Raw genomic sequence first — 21,269 nt, 5'->3', positions numbered from 1 at the left:
TGCTTTCAGACATGTACCGAACTCGGAATACAGACACAAACAACCATTCCCACTCACAGTCACACCTAGGTCAAGTTGGAGTCTCCCACACACTAGGCTGCGTGTCTTTGGACCGTGGCAGGCGGAGTACCCCCGAAAAACACACAGACACAGAGAGAACATGCAAACTCCACACAGAACGGCCCTGAGATTTGAACCAAGAAGCTTTTTGCTGTGATGCTACCATGTCTCCCGAGAAATAATGAAAACAATTTAAAACCTTCAAATAACACTAAACTAATTTTAGCAACACTATTACCAAGAATATTTGATCTTCTATATTTTCCTGTCATTTTTTTCAAGGAACACAATAAAGGCAACATTTGGAGGCTGTGTGGAGGCTCTCAGGATACAAAACGCAGCCTGTGTAGACACTGACACGTCTGTGTTATTTCTGTGAAAATCGGCTAAATCCAGCTGTGTATTTTTACAGCAAAAGAAGAACCAAACATACCACGAACCAATGTCTTTATTTCATCTTCTATATGCCATGTCATTACAACAGATCCATTACAGTCAGGGTCAACTGTGAATTAGGCTATCGTACACACCACTCTGTCTGTGCACAGAAAACTGCAACATGGTACATTAGAATTCAGTTAAAACATGTTGCATCAACACAGGTGATAGTTTCTTTTTTTATAACTTGCAAAATAAACCAAACTTAAAAGATACATGAAACAGTGAGAATCCTTAAGTACGAGTGTTGAGAACAAAAACCAGGAGGTGGAAAAATAATAAAATATCAAAATAAAAAAATAAAATGGTAAGATAAGTATTCAGGCACTTAGAAATACTTTCGGATCCTTGGCTACACTGTGCTTCATTACATTGTACATGCATTTTATAGACTACTCGGTTCTTGTCTTGAGGAGTATGAAGTTGCCTCTACAAGACCACGCTAAGGGGTGTAGCACACTCAAGAACAACTAATTAAAGGGATTTCAAGTATTTTACACAACACGAACGTTCCTATTTACATGTGATCCTAGCGTTCTCTTACCACATATTCTCATTGCATACCCTCTAAGACGTTATTTTAACAACCATTACTGTACAAATCTGTGACAAACAATTAAAACATTAACTGAAAAGAAATTTCACAAGATACCACCGACACCCATTATCCAACATGTCGTGCAGGATTTCTTTAGGTTGTTATTGAAAGTGGGTAGTAGTTATGAATACTATACTATTTAAGTTTTTGGTGAAAATCTAATCTCTTGTACTTTTACATGTAAGTTTTATCTGTCACATGACTTTTATTGTCTTTCCCTGATCCTACAGTATATGCTTTAGTGCGCTTCAGTGACAGTAATGAGTTTTCTCTTCCTGCGCTGCCGAGAACATCACTATCCACAGTGTTATTAAAGGGAAATGATGCATGAATTGGCAGCTTGACTTGCAATAGGAATGTGATGACTGAGATGATTGCATAGTGTGGTCTGCAATCTCCATATTTGACAAATCTGTCCTCCCCTTGAAACGGGTCTGGTAAGAAACAAATGGGGTCATGGGAAAGCAAATGGTAACAATGTCCAGCTGTGACTCTCAAGGACCGACTCAAACACAAAACACCAACAAGAAGAGTCCAGGGAATCTGACATTTAGTGCTTTCTTCTGATCAGTGCAGACACACATGTAACAATAGACACTGACAACAACATAGACTTCACAAACTGTAGGAGGAACGGTTCAGTACAACACAGCCTCTCTAAAGGTATTGTTTCACCATTACCAAAACCCTTACATACACCATATAAGACACTTTGTTTTTTGACTAAATAATCTCAACTCAAGGCCGACTTTGGGAAAGTGCACACTACGGGCTTTTGAAAATCTCACAGTGGCTGTGCTGCTCCGACCACAAAGTGTTTCTTGTCCCTGACTGTGTTCATGTAGCTGCAAGGTTCCACGAACAAAACATCTGATCTCAGACAAGATGTTCTGATTACAAGATTACTATAGCTTAAAAGATCTGTGAAAGTAGACAAAATAGCTGACAAGAACACACGAGTGATGGAGCTAGACAAGGACCAGAGTTTAGCCCTCGCCTTCAACACTTGTGTGCAAACAATTCGCAGAATGCCCCCAATTTCACCCTCGTCGAAACCATGATGTTTTGTTTTTGATTGCCCATTTGCCTTTTCATAGAACCCTTATATCCTTGTATCCCTCCTCCCATTTGAGACTTGTCTCCAAGGTGCACAACAAGAACCACATCTTGATCTTGGCTATAGTGAAATCAAACATGATTGGAAACTGATGTGTTATCTCAGAAAACTCATGTCGTGGTCAGAATGGAACCTTTCAGACTACAGGACCCTTCAGGACAGACAACATTTGTGTGGGACGGGCAAATCTTTGCAGGAACTGTGTAGCATTACGAGCCTATTTCAGAGCATTCAGTTGCATCTCAGTCTTAATCTGCAGATTGTGTTTGCTCTATTGTCATGGAATGTCATCATAAAGGGTATACTACTTCCTGTACTGGCCCTGAACATTGGCATTAGACAAAGTGTGAGGTGCAGAATCAACCAATTTGAATGGGATTGCTAGGGCACTGGGAATGTTCAAATATGTTCTCTCATGGTGGATGCAAATGGCCTCCTTGATACTTCTCCAGCCATCTACTGGTAATTGGATGATGACGTTGACCCATTCCCAGTCAATGCTGAGACCATTTTGAATTAAGTGTTCACAAAAATGGGTTTAATGATGATTCCTGCATTCATTTGGACTTGTGTCGAGGGTCCTTCACCAATGTGACATTCCCCATAGCTGCTGCACAGGATGCCCAGTCTAGGCAGTTGTGTCTTTAAGGAGCAGCAGAGATCTTAAGGTGCTAAATGCTGGTTCAGATAGCTGAGCCATGTAAGAGTCTCATTAGAATGCATCTGTTGTGCCTTTTCAGCTGGTGTGGGTGTCTTATTATCCAATCCTTTCTGACTAGAAATGGTATATGACTAATTTTGTCACCCTTTCAAACTTACATACACTCATGTGATGACAACTTGACAACCACTGATACAGACTGTAGGATGCAGTCAAAAGCTTGGAAAAAGTTTGTGATTGGGCCTTGAGTTATTGTTATTGTTTTTTTTTTTACACTATTTTCACTATTATAACATTTTTCTTCCTATTTCGTCCAGGAACAGATTTTTGGAACCCCTTAAAATGCTATTGATGCTGTCTCACATCTCTTACCATTCAGAGTCTCCATCAGCTTAAGTCCAATTACCCAGCAAATACAAAAGTTTCAGTAAAAATTCACATTCAGAACAAATCTAAATACACATCTGACCTTTTCTTGGGCATAATGTACATAATTATTTCCACAAAAATACTTCTGACTTGTAAATGTCACATTTGCTAGATGCTGTTTGCCAGGATCAACTTTCTAAAGTTTAAGGGTATTTATAGTCTTAAGCAAATTACTGTTCTTGTGGGTGATAATACGGGTGTCAATTACAAGGACTCACTATCTGTTACTATGGTGTCTTATGGTATGGTAATTTTCTTGATGTCACCATGAGAAAAAAGGGCAGTTTGTCATTATGACGGAAATTCGCATTTGAATGCAAACCCTTTCATATTATGATTTGATAATTTCATTAATGTTTTTCCTTCACGATTACATACTAAATCATTCCATTCAAAAACCTATCGTGTATAAAATGCTGCTATCTAAATATATCAATAAACACCATGAATTATACACTATGGATCTGGACCTGTTTCTTGTGATTCTAAAAGTTGAATGTTCTATACTTTCCCTGGTCTGGTTTGTTCACTCTAAGCTCTATGGTACGCTGTCACAACTGGCCCTTGGTCCACTGGCACCACCATGGTCCAAATACCATTTCAAAATATAATAATTGATTATTTTAAAGTTGGGATGGTTGTGAAACTCGCTTTAAATATTTCACAAGTTTCATCCAAAGAGTAAAAAGTTTAACTTTGTATCAAATGATTTTAAGTCAGAATTTCTTATTTGTTTCTTTCTTGGCAAAATGTGGCTTCCACAGAATTGTCTGTAGCCACTTAGTGAGATCATTCACTGAATGTTTCAGTGAAATCCACCATGCCTCACTCTATTGTGTTAAGTTTGATTTCTCTAAATCAAAAGGATGTCATAACAGCTCAAGGAAAGCTGGAATACTTTATACCCAATATTAACACACCCCATATTCAAAGCTTTGATAGTCTTAAATAAACACAATGTAAAGACAATTAGTCTCCCTTGAAATACATAGGGGTTCAAGTGCTGAAATAATTTGTAGTAACTACAATTTGTAAATATTGTAATTTACGTTTGATTTATCTGGGAATTGAAGATGCACTTGGTTTAGCAAGTGTTTAAAAAACTCAAAATACATCTTACTGTGGACTGAGATACCAAAATCAGGGCTCTGGGAAATAGACAATAGGATGTTTTATCTTAAAAATATATTTCTTATTTATCATATATTCCAAATTTCATTTAAAAAGAGCCATTTTCATATCAATATTTAAACCTGAGATTCAAATATTCAAAACTCCATAATCAATTTCTGTAGAAAAGATAATGTTGGTATTAGAGTGTTAGTCTGTGGCCTCCCTTCTCATCGTATCTCACATCAGTCATGAGCAAACCCTGGTTAAGGACATACAACAAAATTTCCAAAATACAAAGATTTATCAGCAATTTGATGCTCACATCACTAGTATTACAAATAGTAAACACACTTTAAAAGGGGGTCCTGTCACATAAACATGTTGGTGGTCATTAGGTTTGTGATGGACTCAGTCACTGTGACAGCTATCAAACAACAGTGCTAATGTCGTCAGCCTCGTCAGGTTTCTTGGGTTTGCTAGGAAGAGACTTGAGGTACTCCAGGTGGCGTCGGGCGTCCTCCTGGTTCTGTCGAACATAATACACCACATATGAAATGACCATGGCAAACCAACCAAACATGGTCACCAGCATAGCATAGTCTGTGGTCCTTTTGGCCAGGTTACAGAGGTCAGTATCCACTGCCATGAAAGGTCTTCCCTCCTGGTCGAGAAGCTCCGAGCTCCTGCAGAGAACCCTAGCAGCAGCCTCGTGGTTGTGGGCCATTCCACTGATGGCCTGCTGGAGGGCGCAGTCACAATGCCAGGGGTTATCGTCCACAATGACGCGGGCCTTGAGCCGAGCAAAGGCATCCTTGTGTACGCTAGTAATACGGTTGTGGGAGAGGTCCAGCACCTGTAAGGTCGCCTCTATGCCACTGAAGGCTGCTTCGCCTAAAGTCTCCACTGCGTTGTATGAAAGATTGAGCTCCCTCAAAAGCCTAAGTCCATGGAAGGTTTGATCAGGCACCGCTCCAATTTGGTTGTGGTCCAGCCTCAGCAGGACTGTATCAACCGGGAGGCTGGGGGGGATCTCTTTGAGGCGGGACTGACTGCAGGTAACGTTGAGGCCATGGAGGTGGGGGTCGCGTTGGCAGATGCAGCCCTTTGGGCACATGCTGGCCGAGGGGAAGCACAGGGCCATGAGGACAAGGCTCTGAAGGAGCAGGCACATGGGGATGGAGCGCGACAGCCACAAGTCCAGCAAGGTCATACTGACTGGCTGTCAGCAGCATCCCGCCTGGGCCCACAACACCACCACTGGTCCCTTACACACATTGCATGGTGGCTACTGGTCCTCACTGTCTGCCCACTGGAGATACTGGAGTGTGAACTGATATGATCATGCTGGTTTCAGGCCTGAAACAAGATCAAAGAGAAAGACAAGTTGAGCCATTGAGGTTATGGGATGCTTGTAACCTGCTCTTATTCTTGTGTGACATTTTATTTATTGTTCTATTCCTCAGTAAAACTATCTATAAGTACATTAACTTGAATTGATTGTTGACAAATTGATGAGAGATTTTCAGAATAACATAGAATGGTTATTGTTAGAAATTATTGAGAAAATGACCCGATTCAAGTAGTAGTATTGTTTATTCACAGTATTGTTTCGGAGAACATGACCAACAGAAACCATCTGAAGTTGTCCGATGACACGAAAAATGGACACTTCCCCATCTCTAGACAAGGCAAATGAATTTGTCGTACACATTTCAACAACAATCATATCAAAGTGTAGTAGACCTGCAGTTTGCTTGATATGTTCCAACTTTTTGTATCCATGTATGTGGAGCATTAAAACTGAATGTTACTTTAGCATGTTTAATTTTGACTTTGTGATCTGAGAGGTATCGTTTTTTGGGGAATAATGTCAGAGAAAAAGACCAATTGTATTTCTCAGTTCCAAATGATAAATTTATGTCTTAATAAATGTCATAAAAACATGGAGATATCGGTTTATGCTGTTTTTCACCTCTTTGTTTTTCTATCCGACGCCTGTGGCTTTTCTCCATGGAAATATTTTCTTACCAAAGACCAACATCACCTTTGTTGGGGCAATGGCATCAATAACATCTAATTTTCAAACTTGAATGATCTACAAGCTCATTGGCTAAGACCCAAGAGATGGATTAATGCAGTCACAAACAGAAAAATCCTCAGCTTAACATGAATGTTGAATTTACCAACAATAACTACAGTCAACCTGACCCTTAGAGACTATGCTTCAGTAAGGACATCAGAAAATGTTCAGAATTTATGAAGCCTGCAGATATTTAGGAGCAAAGCTCAAATAGAGGCATTCAACTGAAGAGCTACATATTCAAGAGAAGTAACATTTCCATAAGATGTCTTCTTGCCGGGGATATAATCATTAACAAAGATGGCAACTCAACCCTCTTTCTTATGGATTAGAATGCACACATGAAACTGGAGTCGGGAGGGGCTGACTCGATAAGAAGAGCTGCACTGTAAAATCAAAGTTGTGCTTGATAATAAAAGATAATAAAAAAAATGTTCCTAGGCGGGGCTGAGACGGTTGACCTTAGGTGTTTCTGTTGTGTTGTGTTATGTCTCCCTGTTTTTATTTCTGTTGTCCTTGACAGAGGGAACATATGGGTGATGCTGAAAGGGAAAATAACAATAACTGTGCAAATTGTGAATAAGGGACACTGAATAGGGGGAACATGTAGTTGAAAAACACATACTCAGTGCCAAAAACACCCCAGCATTTGTACTGTGTGCAATATGATGTTTTGAACAGTTGAAGGTAGAGCCACAGGATGCAGAGACCTTACAGTTTGTGGTGTTTTTACTGCAACTCTTTTACAGCACCCATGCACTATAGATGTTTTCTTTCTGATTTACTCTAAGTCCTCTATGAGAACCAGAGGTTATACGGGTCCTCAGATGGGGATCCAGGGTCCTGCAGCAGTGGTGCAATTTCTTTTCTCTAGATGCTCACTTAGTTGTTTGTGAGGTTTGGTACAAATTCTCCTTTTTCGCAGCTGCCCATAGCTGTGTCCTAATCTGCACAGGAGTTGAGGAGGATGATAAGGCAGGTCAGTCTGTTGCATTACAAATCTAATGGCCTTGGGTTCTTCCTGTTACTTGTGCTCCCACAGTCCAGGTAAATGGTTTATAAAGCCCTTTTCTAGTCTGGATGACCACTAAAAGCACTTTACAGTACAGGTTATTGCCATTCACCCATTCACACACACATTATTACGGTGCATCAATGGGCATCACTTTTTCTATGAGAACGGCATAGCTTCCAGGGGCAATTATTATTATTAGCTTTGTCAAAGTATACAGTCACTGCAGTGTAGGCTTGTGCCGTTTGTAGGCTACGCTCACACAGGTCATAAATAAATGCTGATGACGTTTTTTTTGTGGCTGTATTTTGAATTTTTGAATGAAGCAAAGCTTGCTGTTTTCAGTTTTTAAGTTAGCTAATCTGATCACATAGTGTCTCCAGCTCCACACACAGACGTGTCATTGTTATCAATCCTTTCATCTCACCTTCGGAGGGAAGATGAATAAGCATATTTCTCTAAGTATTCTTGTAATAGCTTAATATATTGTAAATGTATTTGTATAATGGTTACAACTATTGATCATCCTGTGTCAGTGTATTCTTTATCTAGTTTATTTATCTGTAATTCATAGAATTCACAAACTTGACACAATTAACTCAAAACTTTCACTACATGCCCTTTCTCATCTTTAGACAATGAAACACACACACAAAACGTTGACTGAAGTAGCAGCAGCATGATTGCAAAATGGAGAAATGGTTACAATGTTAAGAAATATGTATACTATAAAGTATAAGTATACTACAGTAATGCATAAACCTTTGAAACAGATTGAAATGTATTCGTAAGATAAGATAAATTCAATAATGCAATATGGCTGAAAGATAAACTTAAGCCGGACACATTTTATGACATCCTTTAACACCTGCACAGCCTATCTACCGTGTTGTTTGAGTTTTAACCATGGTTTGATTTTAGGTTTAAGTATAGAAGTATATTTTGTTCACCTGGTGCACTTAAATTCAAATTAGAAACAACTTTATTCGTCCCCGCAGGGCAATTCTGAGATCAAAAGATAAAGATAAAATCCTCTTCATGGTCGGGTGCAGTCAAGTTCAATCAGTCAAGTGCATTTCTTTTAGCAAAAGTGCATAAATCCAAATGAAGAGCCCCATATTAAAAGAAGCAACATTTCCATAAGATGTATTCTTGCAATGGAGGGAAAAGGATGGCAACTTCACCTTCTTTCTGATGGATTAGAATGCACACAAAACTGAAGTTCGGAGGGGTTGACTCGATAAGCAGATCCACACTTTAAAACCAAGGTTGGGCTTTAGAATAAATATGATTTTCCTACCTAAGTCCTGTCTATTTAAAAAGCTACATTCTACATGCTTAAGGGACAGACTGCAATTTATGAGGACTGAATGGGTGGATGTGGGGAGTAGCCTCCTCTTTGCTCTGATGTCCCTCATGATTACAGCTCTCTTTAGGTGTGGGGCTAAGATGTTTGTTTCTGTTGCTACAGACTCCATGACTATGAATTAAAAAACATGGGCTCTCTGTGCAGCCTCGATTGACACAGCCAAATCAAACATGACATCATAAGGATTATAAATGAGCTAAATGTTAATTTCAGCATGGTAAAATGCCTCGATAATAATAATATAGATAATGTTTAGAGTACAATTTATGTTCACCATCTATGTTTAAACTGTATAAGCAAAAAACAAGAAATGGTAAATAAATGGTCTGTATTTATATAGCAACTAAAACATGGCAGTAGATGAAAAGTGAAGGCAAGTGAACAATTATCCAAAGGACCATTACGGGTCCTTTCTTACTCCTGGTACAAAGCAGTGCCAAGCACAACTCAAGTGTCTTTGCTATTTTAACAACCAAAATAGCCAACATTGTTTAAATAGCACATTCCCATCGATATCATGGTGGTATTACAATGAGGTGTGGTCAGATGCATTGTTAGTGCATTTCTATTGAGGCATTGAAAAGCTATTGGGCTTTGATAAAAACATTTTTTTAATTCTCAGGCTTATTATGAAGAGAGTTCATATGCACACTGCATGTGTATACACAGGTGGTCTGCCTGAGCATGAATACAAACAGTTTATCTTAGTACCTTGCAAATCCACCATTCTAATAACAACCCACCAAGATCAGAATCAGGGTTTATTGCCAAGTAGGTTTACACATACAAGGAATTAGCTGTGGTGTGTTTGTGCCAGTATAAATATAGAAATTATAAAAAAATAGGACACAAAATGAAGATGGGATTCTGATGGTTAATTGTACATTACGCCCCAAAACACACCCATAATCAATTTAGAGGCTGGTTAAACTATGTTCTTGGCACAGTGACCTTTTTTATTAGGGCACTTGGCATTCCATCCAGCAGTTTCAGCCAGAACCAAAGTGTTGCACTGACTGACGCTGCCATCCCTTCGAGCCAAACATGCCTCAAGTCAGAGGTAGTCCAGCAACGCCTGCCACTTATGTATTGATTATGTACCAGTCAATTAAAGTGGAGGAGAGTAATCAGGAAATCTGCCAAGGGACATTTGAACTAGACTCACTCAATTTAAAACTGAAGAGATAACCTGTTTTTACTTGATTCTCTCAATATTGGATAGACCTGACTTAAAGATGCCTGCTTTTGGAAAATTGACAAATCAACATGGACTCCAATACATGGCCATAGAAAGAGATTACGTAGACGTATGGTCTTAATAAAGACTTGTCATCAGGAAGCCCTGGTTTGGTAATATTTGCATGATGTGTGTATGAAAGAACAAACACTCAAACGACATCCGACATTAAACAAGTGTCTATATGTTCTGGACAGACTTCTGATGTCCTTACCCTGGCTGTTGGCTGTCTGTCCTGTGGTCTGAAACATTCCAGTCTGAACCAAAGTGATGCACTGACTGACACTGCCGTCCCTTGGAGCCTCACAGCCACCATGACTAACCCAAAAAATAGAGCTGTCAAATGGATTTCGGAGCCTTTAGCTTGAAGGGCCTTTAGGATGACATGAATATGCTGCTGTGTGAAGTGTTTATATCGCTTTCACCAAAGGCCATGTCTTAGAATAAGGTCCCAAACGCTCTAGGCATGTAGATCTATATTTAAGTTTGAAGACCTTAAGCCTTAAAGTCACATAAGCTACATTGTGCCCCCCTGATGCATATAGAAGCAACAACTAATGTATCTTAGTAAAGAGTATTGGGTTTCCAAAGCCTAATCTTAGTCCTCAATGCAATTGTCCAGAAACCACTGAAAGACACCACACAGGCTGTTCATTATGACCAGATGCACTCTGTTTTGACTCAGTTACACATTGTGTGATCTCTGAAGATCAAACTGTAATTACATATTTGTGAGCCACTTTTTAAAAGATTTATGGCGTCAGTGGGAATCAAATGGTTAGAAGCTGCAAACCACAGGGTTGGAAAGAGGTTAGGTATAAAAAGACACAAACACATTGCAATCCTTAATTTTTCATGGGATGTTATTGTAAGTAGAAAAATGTGGAATAAAGTCACAATCCTTATTAATAACTGATCTGGAACTTTGTTGTAGATGGATGAACCTGATAGATGCTGGATCACCAATAGTTGAAGAAAATACTTATGGCTTTATTGAAAATTAAACGTCATCACAAATAACAGATTCTTATTTAGGTCGGTTCAGTCATGTTATAGATGGTGTGCAGGGGCATTACTAAGATCCACTGGCTATATGAACTATATGTAATGGATAAAAAGAAAATAAAAAGAAATGAGATGAGATGACAATAAATAGTGCCAACTTTATAATTCTGTTGACCTCAGATCTGAAATCCATTAGAGGGGAACTTCAGAGTGTCATTTTTTTCATAAATGATAAATAAATCAGACATCTTTAAACCAAATCCTCTTAAATGCTACCCACCCCCCCTTTTTTTTCTCTTTCACCCCTTTAATACCGCACAAATTATTAAATACGAACAAAATTATTTTTAAAAGGGCATTAAGGTTCATTTTCTGACCCTGGCAAATAATGCAATCTAAAGTTGAGGGGTTGAGACAAACCCTGTGTGCGCTGTTTATACCCCAATAACTCAATGTTAACTTAATTCTACTGCAATAGTGCCATTTCATAATGATGTCATCACATCATATGATGACAGATAATGGGTTGGTCTAAATAAGCTGTAGATCATGCATCTTATTGGTTACTAAAGTTACTGCGTCACGAGACTATGACATAAGTTATTTTTCGATCTATGTCAGCTTTATCATTTTCTGACATCTTCAAGTTACTTATATTATGGCCTTTTTCCTTCAGAATTCATGATATAAAATGTATGTGCATAACAAAATCTCCTGTCAACTTGCTGTGGAACAGGACGTACACAGCTGGGAAAACCTCAAACCTCTGCCCATTGCAAGAGGGTGTGAGCTCCACAACCTGTTGCCTCTGTTCTAGCACTGTGCAGTTGATGCTGCACTGTGCTGTGCTGGTTAAGTGAGGCCCTTCTTGATTTCACACACAGAATGGTCTATTCTCTTGTTTTTCTTCCAATGAGGCACCTTTGCAAATAATCTTCTGAACCACAGACCCCACTCTATCTGATCTACAGGCTTAAACCTCAGCTGTATTTGAAACTAATCCATAGTTCAGTATCTGAAATCCCCTGTGTAGCATTGTTAAGCCCCAAATTGAACACAGGAGGGTCACCAATGGATTCCCTTACACTTGGGGCTTTGTATAATACCCTACCAACTCAGACTTTTAGAAGGTAGGAAAGTTGTTCTCCAGAGATTTTTCTATCACTGTGTGCAACTAAGAGAACTCGTGTGTCAAGTCAGAGGTACTCAAGCAACACCTCCCACTTATTTATTGATTACGCACCAGTCAATAAAGGTGAAAGAGAGTAGTCAGGAAAGCTGCCGAGGGACGTCAGAATTAGATTCACTCAATTTAAAACTGGAAAAAACAAAAGGTTTTACGAGATTCTCTCAATACCAGATAGACCTGGCTTAAAGATGCTACAGATTGTTTGAGGTTTGAAACATTAACTGGGACTCCAATACATACATTCTGGGAAATTACTTAAATTGATGGGTTTTTGGCAGCAAATCCATAGCCATAGAAAAGCATTACATCGACGTATGATCCTAATCAGTAAACCCTGGTTTGGTCATATGTGCGTGACATGTGTACAAAAGTACAAAAAATACACCTTAATTCAAAATTAGAAATGTTTATATCTGTTCTGGACAGACTTCTGACAGCATCGTACTGCCTTCCCGACCAACCACTGTGTAAGGTGGAGTGATTGTTGTACCACACTGAGGCCTTGGCCGTTGTTTCAACAATTCAGGGGCTGAATCCTTCGGAGGACGTGGTCTACGATGGCTGAACCAAAATGAGATGGTCTGGTCTACAGAGTATTTCTGTGATCTGCGTCACAAGCTCGTCCTGTCCATATTGCTGTTGCCTAGCAACAGAGCTGAAGTTGTTCACACCAAGAAAGTTTGAATGCCCCTTGGTTTTTTGAACGTATGAACTGTTAATAGAACAGTTACCCGTTACCCGTTAGGTTGAGTTGATCCTGGGATAGGTTGAGCCAGGAAGGATCTCCCCGTTGGAGCCTTCGTTTCTCAGGAATGGAAAGAGAGCCGGGCCTCGCCGCTATGATGCATTTGATCGTTAATTGCTGCCTCAAAAGGATGTGGCCCCTGAATTGACACATATCTTATGATTCAGTATGAAGCAGGTCTTAACTACACCTGGAAATATAGTTATTAACTGTCCTTTTAAATTCCTGATTAAAATCTGTAATCTTATACATTTCTCTGTATTTAAAAAATGCATGTATTCTATTAATTAATACATTTATTCATGTATTTTAAATGTGTCTTATTGACTTTTTGATTCATTATGTTTATGTACATCCTTTTTTGATTTGAATGATTTATTGATTTCATATTTCAATTGGAAATTGTTTTCATACTTCCACTTTTTACTATCCATTTCAATATCCATAAATTAATTTGTAAACACATTTATTTGTGAGTGTTTTCAAAGTAGAATGAGTTAATAATTAATGAAATGCTTTATTGCTATTTCAGTGGCACTTGTGGTCCTCCACATAAAATGCATTAGCCTAAAAAGCTTGATATGGTGATAAAATTAAGTGTTTACAGCTTGTTCTGCTGCTGTAGAGAAAAATTACTTTTAATTTAGCTCTAAGGAATAAAGCTCCACATTATTCTAATTTGTTGTAAACATAATATAAACTAAATTAAATTTGAGCAGTAAACAGGGCTCATCGGAAGTACGATTACAACATTGAATTGTCAATATGAAATTTGCCCAAAACAAACCTGACAGGAATATAAAGATTGGTTGAACATATTCATACATTTAAATAAACACAATCTGCCACTGTGTAGTTGTTGACTAGCATCACTTTACATGTAAAGGAAAATAGTGTTGCTTCTACCTGCAGCTTAATTGCCTGCAATCACTATGTGTGTGCTTTTCCTGTGAAGGGAAGAGCTCGCAATCAGAATCATTAGCCGGCCGGCGAGAGGCATTACTGTCCCTCTGCTCGCCACTGTTTTTCTTTCACAAGGCAAAATGGATTACAAGGCAGGACTAGCAGCTGTGATACACTGCAACCTGCGAAACCTCACAGCAAAGCTGCTTCACTTGTGTTACCGGTTGGATCTTGAAACGTCTGATCACCTGGTCTGGAAGAAGGAGGGATTACACGTTGTCCATCAGATAAAAGGCTAAAATATCAATCGGCAACACTGCTTCTATGCAGAACAGGGGATGCATATAGACACTGGGGGAAAGACTGATGAGATGAGATTAGAGTTAAGCCAAATACTGTGGTCAAATAAAAAGATCACAACTGCACAATTAGTCTTGTTTTGAGACTAAAGATCGGTTTACGCCTGCTGTTCACTACACATACGCAAGACGGCTGCTTCGCGTATCCTGCGTCCTTTGGTCGTGTAGGTTGTGCACATCCTCCGAAATGAACACGACGCATATGCAAGATGCAATACTCACATAAAGGTCGGGGCAGTAGTGGTGGTGTGGCCACATCTAGAATTATTATTATTATTAACATGAACTCTTTGTTTATGAATCTAGAAAATGGCAAAAAATCAAATCTATTTGAGTTAAAGATTATAGAGCCGAGCGTTCTACCATCGTTAGTGTGAGTTCTGTGGTGTGCCCTCTGCTGGATTCCTCCAGAAACAGTAAGTATAAGAACAGTCACGACGCAGTTGCCAATGCGTTTGTGTGGCTAAAAAGCACGTACTAAGAATGACTAGCTTTACTGCTTAGCTCTTAAGTTTGTAATTTGAGGTTCATTTCTTCTTTAAAGCTACACTAATGATTATTGTATATTATGTATATTATCAGTGACCATGTATAATGTGAAAGGGGTTGCTCACAGTGCTGAATCCACTGAAAACATGTCTGCAGTGTTTTAAGCATCTTTGGGCTTATTGCTGTTGTACCGTTTTGGTTCAGTCTCACTGCTCATCATCACTGTCACTTCCAGTCACAGCAGGAGGCGGTTTGCGGCACTAAAAGCACTGATTCACTCAGTGTACAACACCTCCCCACCATCAAACACCGAAGTCTATGATGAGCTGGTGAACACAGTGGAGCATTTAGCTGCTAAGGAGCCAGATATTTCCCTAATGAGACCCCACCACAGGACGCAAGTGAATGAAAATTGGACACTGAGATGAGACTGAATGCTCATGTTGCTCTGTGTCAGTCCGATGGATAAACATGACTGTCAACTGTTTGTCGAAGGCATTAGCAGTAACAACTTTATAAAGTGAGAGTGCAAATGTTGTGAGACTGCTCATCCTCAAGAGGCCAAGAAAAAAATCAATTAATGCAGGTTATAAAACACATTAACATATTTCCCCCAGACAGGTTAAGTGGATATTTTGTGGCTTCATAAAGTATTCAGACCACTTCACTTCACTGTGTGTTAGATTTCATTTTAAATAAATATTATCCATTTTTGAACATGAATTTACATTCCATCCATAATGAGAACATAAAAATGTGTTTTAGGAATTTTTGCAAATTCTGTAAAATAAAATAAAATTTTGACACTTAGACCCTTTTGAAGCAATCACAGCTTCCAGTCTTGTTGAGTAAGTCTCTAGAAGCATTATCTCGTTCCTCCTGGCAGAACCTCTCAAACTCCATTAGACTTAATGGGAAACGTCTGAACTCATCTCAGATGTTCTACAAGACTTCTGTGTTGGTTAGTGTTAGGGCCTTGGTCGTACAGAAGTGGGCGTAGTTTCTTATAAACTGGGTTGGGAAAAAGACATATGCCACAAGGACGGACAGCAACTTCTCCTGAAGCCCCCCCAAGCGTTGTCTGGGCTGTATGCTTCCTGACAGTGGTGTGCTGAAAGGTGAACTGTCACTCCCGTGTCAGGTCACAAGCACTGTGGAGCAGGTTTACTTCAGGGACCTCGCTATATTTGGCTCCATTCATTGTTCCCTCAATTCTGACCATGTCTCCATGTCCCTGCTGCTGAGACAAGGTTACTGAGGACAGTGGGTTGGTTAAAAACATAGCTGAGCTGGGCGTCAATATCCTCCCCAATACAATGCCTCATGAAGGAACATAAACATGTTTAGACCATTTTTGTAATTTAAAAGTACATCAAATTACTCAGTGCATTAGTGTTAAATGAGAGGCTTCTCCTAAATGAATCAGTCTTAAGATTCCAACACAGAAACAGCACATCAAGAGAAAAAAGGCTCAAAATCTGACCAAACTTCTGAGCCTTATAACAATACTCAATAACCAATGCTACAAAAACTTTTTGTGTTGAGGTCTGACACATAGCTCTATAATATAATATAATATAATATAATATATTATGAAACATCTTCTTGAAACCTGGCCTTGACTAAAATGGCCTTCAGTAGAGCGCATATGCATCCACCAAGGTCCAACAATTCCCTCAAATTCAACCAAGCAGCACCAAACTTCACATGCTCAGGTTTAAGTTCCCAAAATCTGCCTGATTCTTTTTATCAAGATACATTAATTATTTCTTTGGAAATAAATGAAAATGTCCCCCAAAAAGTCCTATCTCACAATAAAGTGAAAAAATTGGTTCTTTCCTGACCCATATCTCATCCTTCCACCAAATTTTGTGGAAATCTACTCAGTAGTTTTTTTTCTGTAATCTTACTTGTAAACAAACAAACATAGAAACCAACAAACAAATGAACAGACAGGGGTTAAAAGACCAAGCTCCTTGGCAGAGGTAATAATCAACAAGATTACTGGGGAGATTTATATAGATCCCTGTGCTGCTGCAAGTCTCCTCGCCTGCAGCCACTTATAAAACAATGTTGATAACGGATGAAGTCAATCAATCACCTTTTTCGTGATCATCATTCACAAGTTCCAGCTTGACTGTGAAGAATAATTGCTTTTCATTCCTGTGAACCTTTTATTAGAAAATACAAATTAGTCCCTTTTGCACTGGGAACTGATTCGCGCATTTTCCACTACCCCCCATTGTATAAATGAAATGAATGATTGGTAAAACAAAGAAGAAAATGATAGTGAAACTATTAGTTGTGTTCTTTACTGTGAAAATGTTATTAAACAAACTGTGTCAGAGATGTGAAGTACCTTACTAACCGGTAAATGTGCTTTGTAATATTTAATGAGGTTTAATCTTAATTCAGTTTGGCTTATACTAAGAACTGAAGTAATGTCACTGACTCTGCAATTTGATTTAGGCTTTCAGAATTGGTTTGTTATTCCAACTGTGTTCCAACAAGTCAGGTATTTCTAAAAGTTATTGAGCATCTGGGTCTGTGTCGACACCCTGCCTATCAACACTGCATTAAATAGACTGTTTCCAATAGAGGTGGTCTCCCCACCATCTCCATGCAAATGAGCCTGGTCTCCATCACTGGTTGGGGCTTCCCCTCGTCTGTCAGGAGTCTGGTTGCTGTGATTGTGAAAGGCTGCATGAGACGATCTGAATCAACACGGTTCATCCCAACCTGAGCACAGCGGGGGATGGGGGGGGGACACCCTGAATCTCTGGATGATCCAGCTGTTGCCTCACAACCGGCAACAGCTGGATCATCGTGAAAAACAACTGTTAAACTGCCGAATGCTTTCGATCTATTTAAAGACGCGGCTCCGTTAACGCGGTCTGTCTATGACCGGAGCAAACGAACGATGAGCTCCACAAACAGACGTAACGTCACCAGCTTCCCAATCCGAATAAACCTAACGGTATCTGAACTGTGGCTTCGTTACACGTTATGAATGGCGAGAACGTCAACGTCATGCAAATCTAAATTCAATTATTTCACAATTTTATAAATCCATCTTTACTGGCACACAGCAGTCAGGCCGATTGCACACTTAGACACATGTGCCTATTCTAGAGGAGTGATGTTGTAATTCGGCACCAAATTAACGAAGCCAGGTTGAGATATTACTTCGATATCTGAACTTTGATAAATGAACCGCACTGCTTGCTGCCGCCCTCCGCGGTGCATTTAATGTGGAAAAGATCGGAAGAAACTGCAGTCGAAGCACGAATAAAGTTGGAAATTGCAAAAAAAATATCAATTAATTACGCGTTAATTGCGGGCCGAATTAATGTATGGCTTTTGACTGTTAAAATGCAGATTTGTATATATTTTTCATACTGTCCAATTTCGATTATTACCAAAAGAATCGTGAAATGGAATATTTTATAATGGCGTCTGGCAGAACGTCGCCTGTGAAAACATCACGCACCAGCCTACCTGAGGTGCCAACACCAAACCACAGCTTTGTGCTGTGCGATGCTCAGAAACCATCAAATGCACAGCGACTTAGAAAAGTCCACACGCACGATCCTCTCGGGTGTGAATCATACATCACAGATGGCTACAATAATTCCTTCGTGCAAACAGAAAGAATGACAGCAGAGGACAGACAAACACACAGACAGACAGACACACACAGACACACACAGACACACACACACACAGGAGCAACAGGCGACACACAGTGAGCTCACCAGCGGTCAGAGTGAAGAGCTGCAGCCGCACGGCTCATGTCACACGGAGGAGTGGACCCAGCCTGTCTGCTCCTGGAGCCGCTCACTGACGCACCAGTCGCAGTGTGAACTCGCATCTTTGGCTCCCGGTGTAAAACACCGCACAGGAGTGAATGGGGAGGAAGGGAGGGGTTCGCGGAGTGAAGTCACCGGGAAACCGGGGCGGCACCATTTCCGGTGCCAGCTTTCAGAGTAAAATGGAGGCCGGCGCCACAGCAACAGATGTGGCAGTGTTGTTAACAAATGTCCCACATAGCTAAACAGATTTGGCCCTACATCCCACACATCCCACATCCCACAGGGAAAGATGGCACTTAGGTGGTTCACTCCTGTTACTAGAGCAGGTCGGCCGACTTCATCCTCTCGCACATTTAAAGCAGAGCCATGAGACAATTCCTCAAATCCCTTTTTCCTGACATCACCTCCCCACCATCAAACACCAAAGTCTATGATGAGCTGGTGATTACAGTGGAGCATTTAGCTGCTAAGGAGCCAGATATTTACCCTGTTAAAAGGTTTTTTTAGTAGTTTTTCCTTACTCTTGTTGAGGGTTAAGGGCAGAGAATGTCACACCCTGTTAAAGCCCTATGAGACAAATTGTGATTTGTGAATATGGGCTATACAAATACAATTTGATTGATTGATTGATATTTCCCTAATGAGACCCCACCACAGGACCCAAGTGAATGAAAATTGGACACTGAGCTGAGTCTGAATGCTCATGTTGCTCTGTGTCAGTCAGATGGATAAACACAATTGTCAACTGTTTGTCGAAGGCATTAGCAGTAACAATTTTATAAAGTGATACTGCAAATGTTGTGGGACTGCTCATCCTCAAGAGGCCAAGACCAAAAATATTAATGCAGCTTTAAAGAGACATTAACATATTTCCCCCAGACAGGTTAAGTGGATATTCTGTGGCTTCATAAAGTATTCAGACCACTTCACTTCACTTTCCTGTGTGTATGATTTCAATTTTAAATAAATCCTTTTTTGGAACATGAATTTGCAATTCACATTCCATCCATTAAATTCCTCAAATTCCGTGCCTGACAGTCAGGCACAGTCAGTTTTTTCCTGACTGTGCCTGACTGCTCCTCCTTCATTTTATATGACAGATCTACATAAAGGGGAGGATACAAAAGAGATCATTCATAAAAAGCCTAACCTATATGTGAGTTTTCAGCAGCTGCTTAAAGCTAACCACAGATTCAGTAGGTCTGATGGATTGGGGAAGGCTGTTCCAAAGTCTGGGAGCTACAACTGCAAACGACCGCTCACCTCTGGATTTTAAACAAGTACAGGGAACAGATAAAAGGCCTTGATCAGATGATCGGAGCGGCCGACCCCCAGAGGAGGGGTTCAACTGTTCCGTTATACAAGCAGGGGCCAGGCCATGCACGATAATGTTTCTCCTCCTCCTCTTTTTCCTGAAATGGTCATAAAACCATCTGGATGGATATGGTGAGGCCATGAAACCAACTGGACACACCGAGTAAACAACTGGTTCAAGGATAGGACTTTATATGTGCATTGTTCAATTCGCGCCCACATGCACAGCCAGATTAACCTGTTAGGAGGCCTGAGAGTAAATATTAAATGCTGAGGCCCTATTGGACCCATCTCATTGTGTATAGTACAGTTCTCATGATGTCAATATGCATTGCATCCAGAAACCCACCAGTGCTCTTATGCTAAATAATAGGCCCAAGTTTTTCTCTGTCTTTATTATTTTAATTTAGAAAACAACTTTGTGTTGCTTGGAATTACAGAGGTACATTGATTTGTGTGACATTTAGTGTAAAGTAGCACAATCAATGCAGACAAATATAAGCCTCCTTCTTGGTGATATCTTAGTTCATGCAACATGCTGTAAATAAATAAAAGCTTATTCAAAGACAGAGATACATATTGTAATGCTTCCGTTTTTTGCAGGCGTGGGAAAAGACAGATGACACATTGGCTCTAGAGAGCCACCAGAGATTTAGCACAATTGGACATGCAGGGAGGACGTGTAATCTACAACTCCACATGCTAGATGCCAAAAATCCTATACCCTGGTCCTTTCATTTCTATATTGACCATATTTCTGATATGCTCTCCTTCTCCCACCCACACAAATGCACTGACCGTCTGCCCTAGTCAGACTGACCATCAGCAACGCCTGTAGAAATCCTCCTCGCATAGGTAGCCAGCGGTTGGTGGCCATTAAAACATAAGGATTTTACTGTCTTCAACAGGCAGGCAGGATTCAGCATAAAATAGATACAGCTTTTTGCTGTGTGAGTTCAGGCAACAAGCATACAGTTCTCTACTGCAGGGATATCATCCCCCACACCCCTACCCCTGACTGATCAGCTCCAAAAGATAATCATGTAGTAATATTCAGGACTAGTTTGGTGAAATCTGTCCATACTTGTTGAGTTATTTTGCTCGTGGACACACACACACACACACACACACACACACACAGCATAAGTGACAGTTTCACACATACTGAGAAGTGCACAAAATAAAAGAACTTCTCAACATCCTTGAATTTTTTTAAAATGGCTTCTGTTCCAACCGTGACAGCTTCTGTTACCTCTGTGTGGGTGGGTTTAAATAATAGACAGGCATTTTTAAGAGGAAGAAAGACTGTAGCAGAGAAGAGAGAAGCACTGACACACTG

General features: G+C 39.9%; 1 protein-coding gene across 1 annotated transcript; it reads right to left on the bottom strand.

The window, feature by feature from the left end:
- Nucleotides 1-490: 490 nt before the first annotated feature.
- Nucleotides 491-18,755, bottom strand: lrrc3b (leucine rich repeat containing 3B). Its single transcript, XM_035183460.2, has 2 exons — nt 18,560-18,755; nt 491-5,772 (listed from the first exon to the last, which is right to left on the bottom strand). Exon 2 carries the CDS (start codon nt 5,624-5,626, stop codon nt 4,844-4,846), a length of 783 nt encoding a protein of 260 aa, XP_035039351.1. The 5' UTR covers nt 5,627-5,772; nt 18,560-18,755; the 3' UTR covers nt 491-4,843.
- Nucleotides 18,756-21,269: the final 2,514 nt, after the last annotated feature.

This window comes from Hippoglossus stenolepis, chromosome 17 (assembly GCF_022539355.2).
Source record: "Hippoglossus stenolepis isolate QCI-W04-F060 chromosome 17, HSTE1.2, whole genome shotgun sequence".
NCBI lineage: Eukaryota > Metazoa > Chordata > Actinopteri > Pleuronectiformes > Pleuronectidae > Hippoglossus > Hippoglossus stenolepis.
Note: the sequence above shows the minus strand (reverse complement) of the source record. Positions and strands in the feature narration are given on the sequence as shown.

Coding starts and splice junctions, on each gene's coding strand:
- lrrc3b (XM_035183460.2), bottom strand. CDS start 5,626: ATGACCTTGCTGGACTTGTGGCTGTCGCGCTCCATCCCCATGTGCCTG.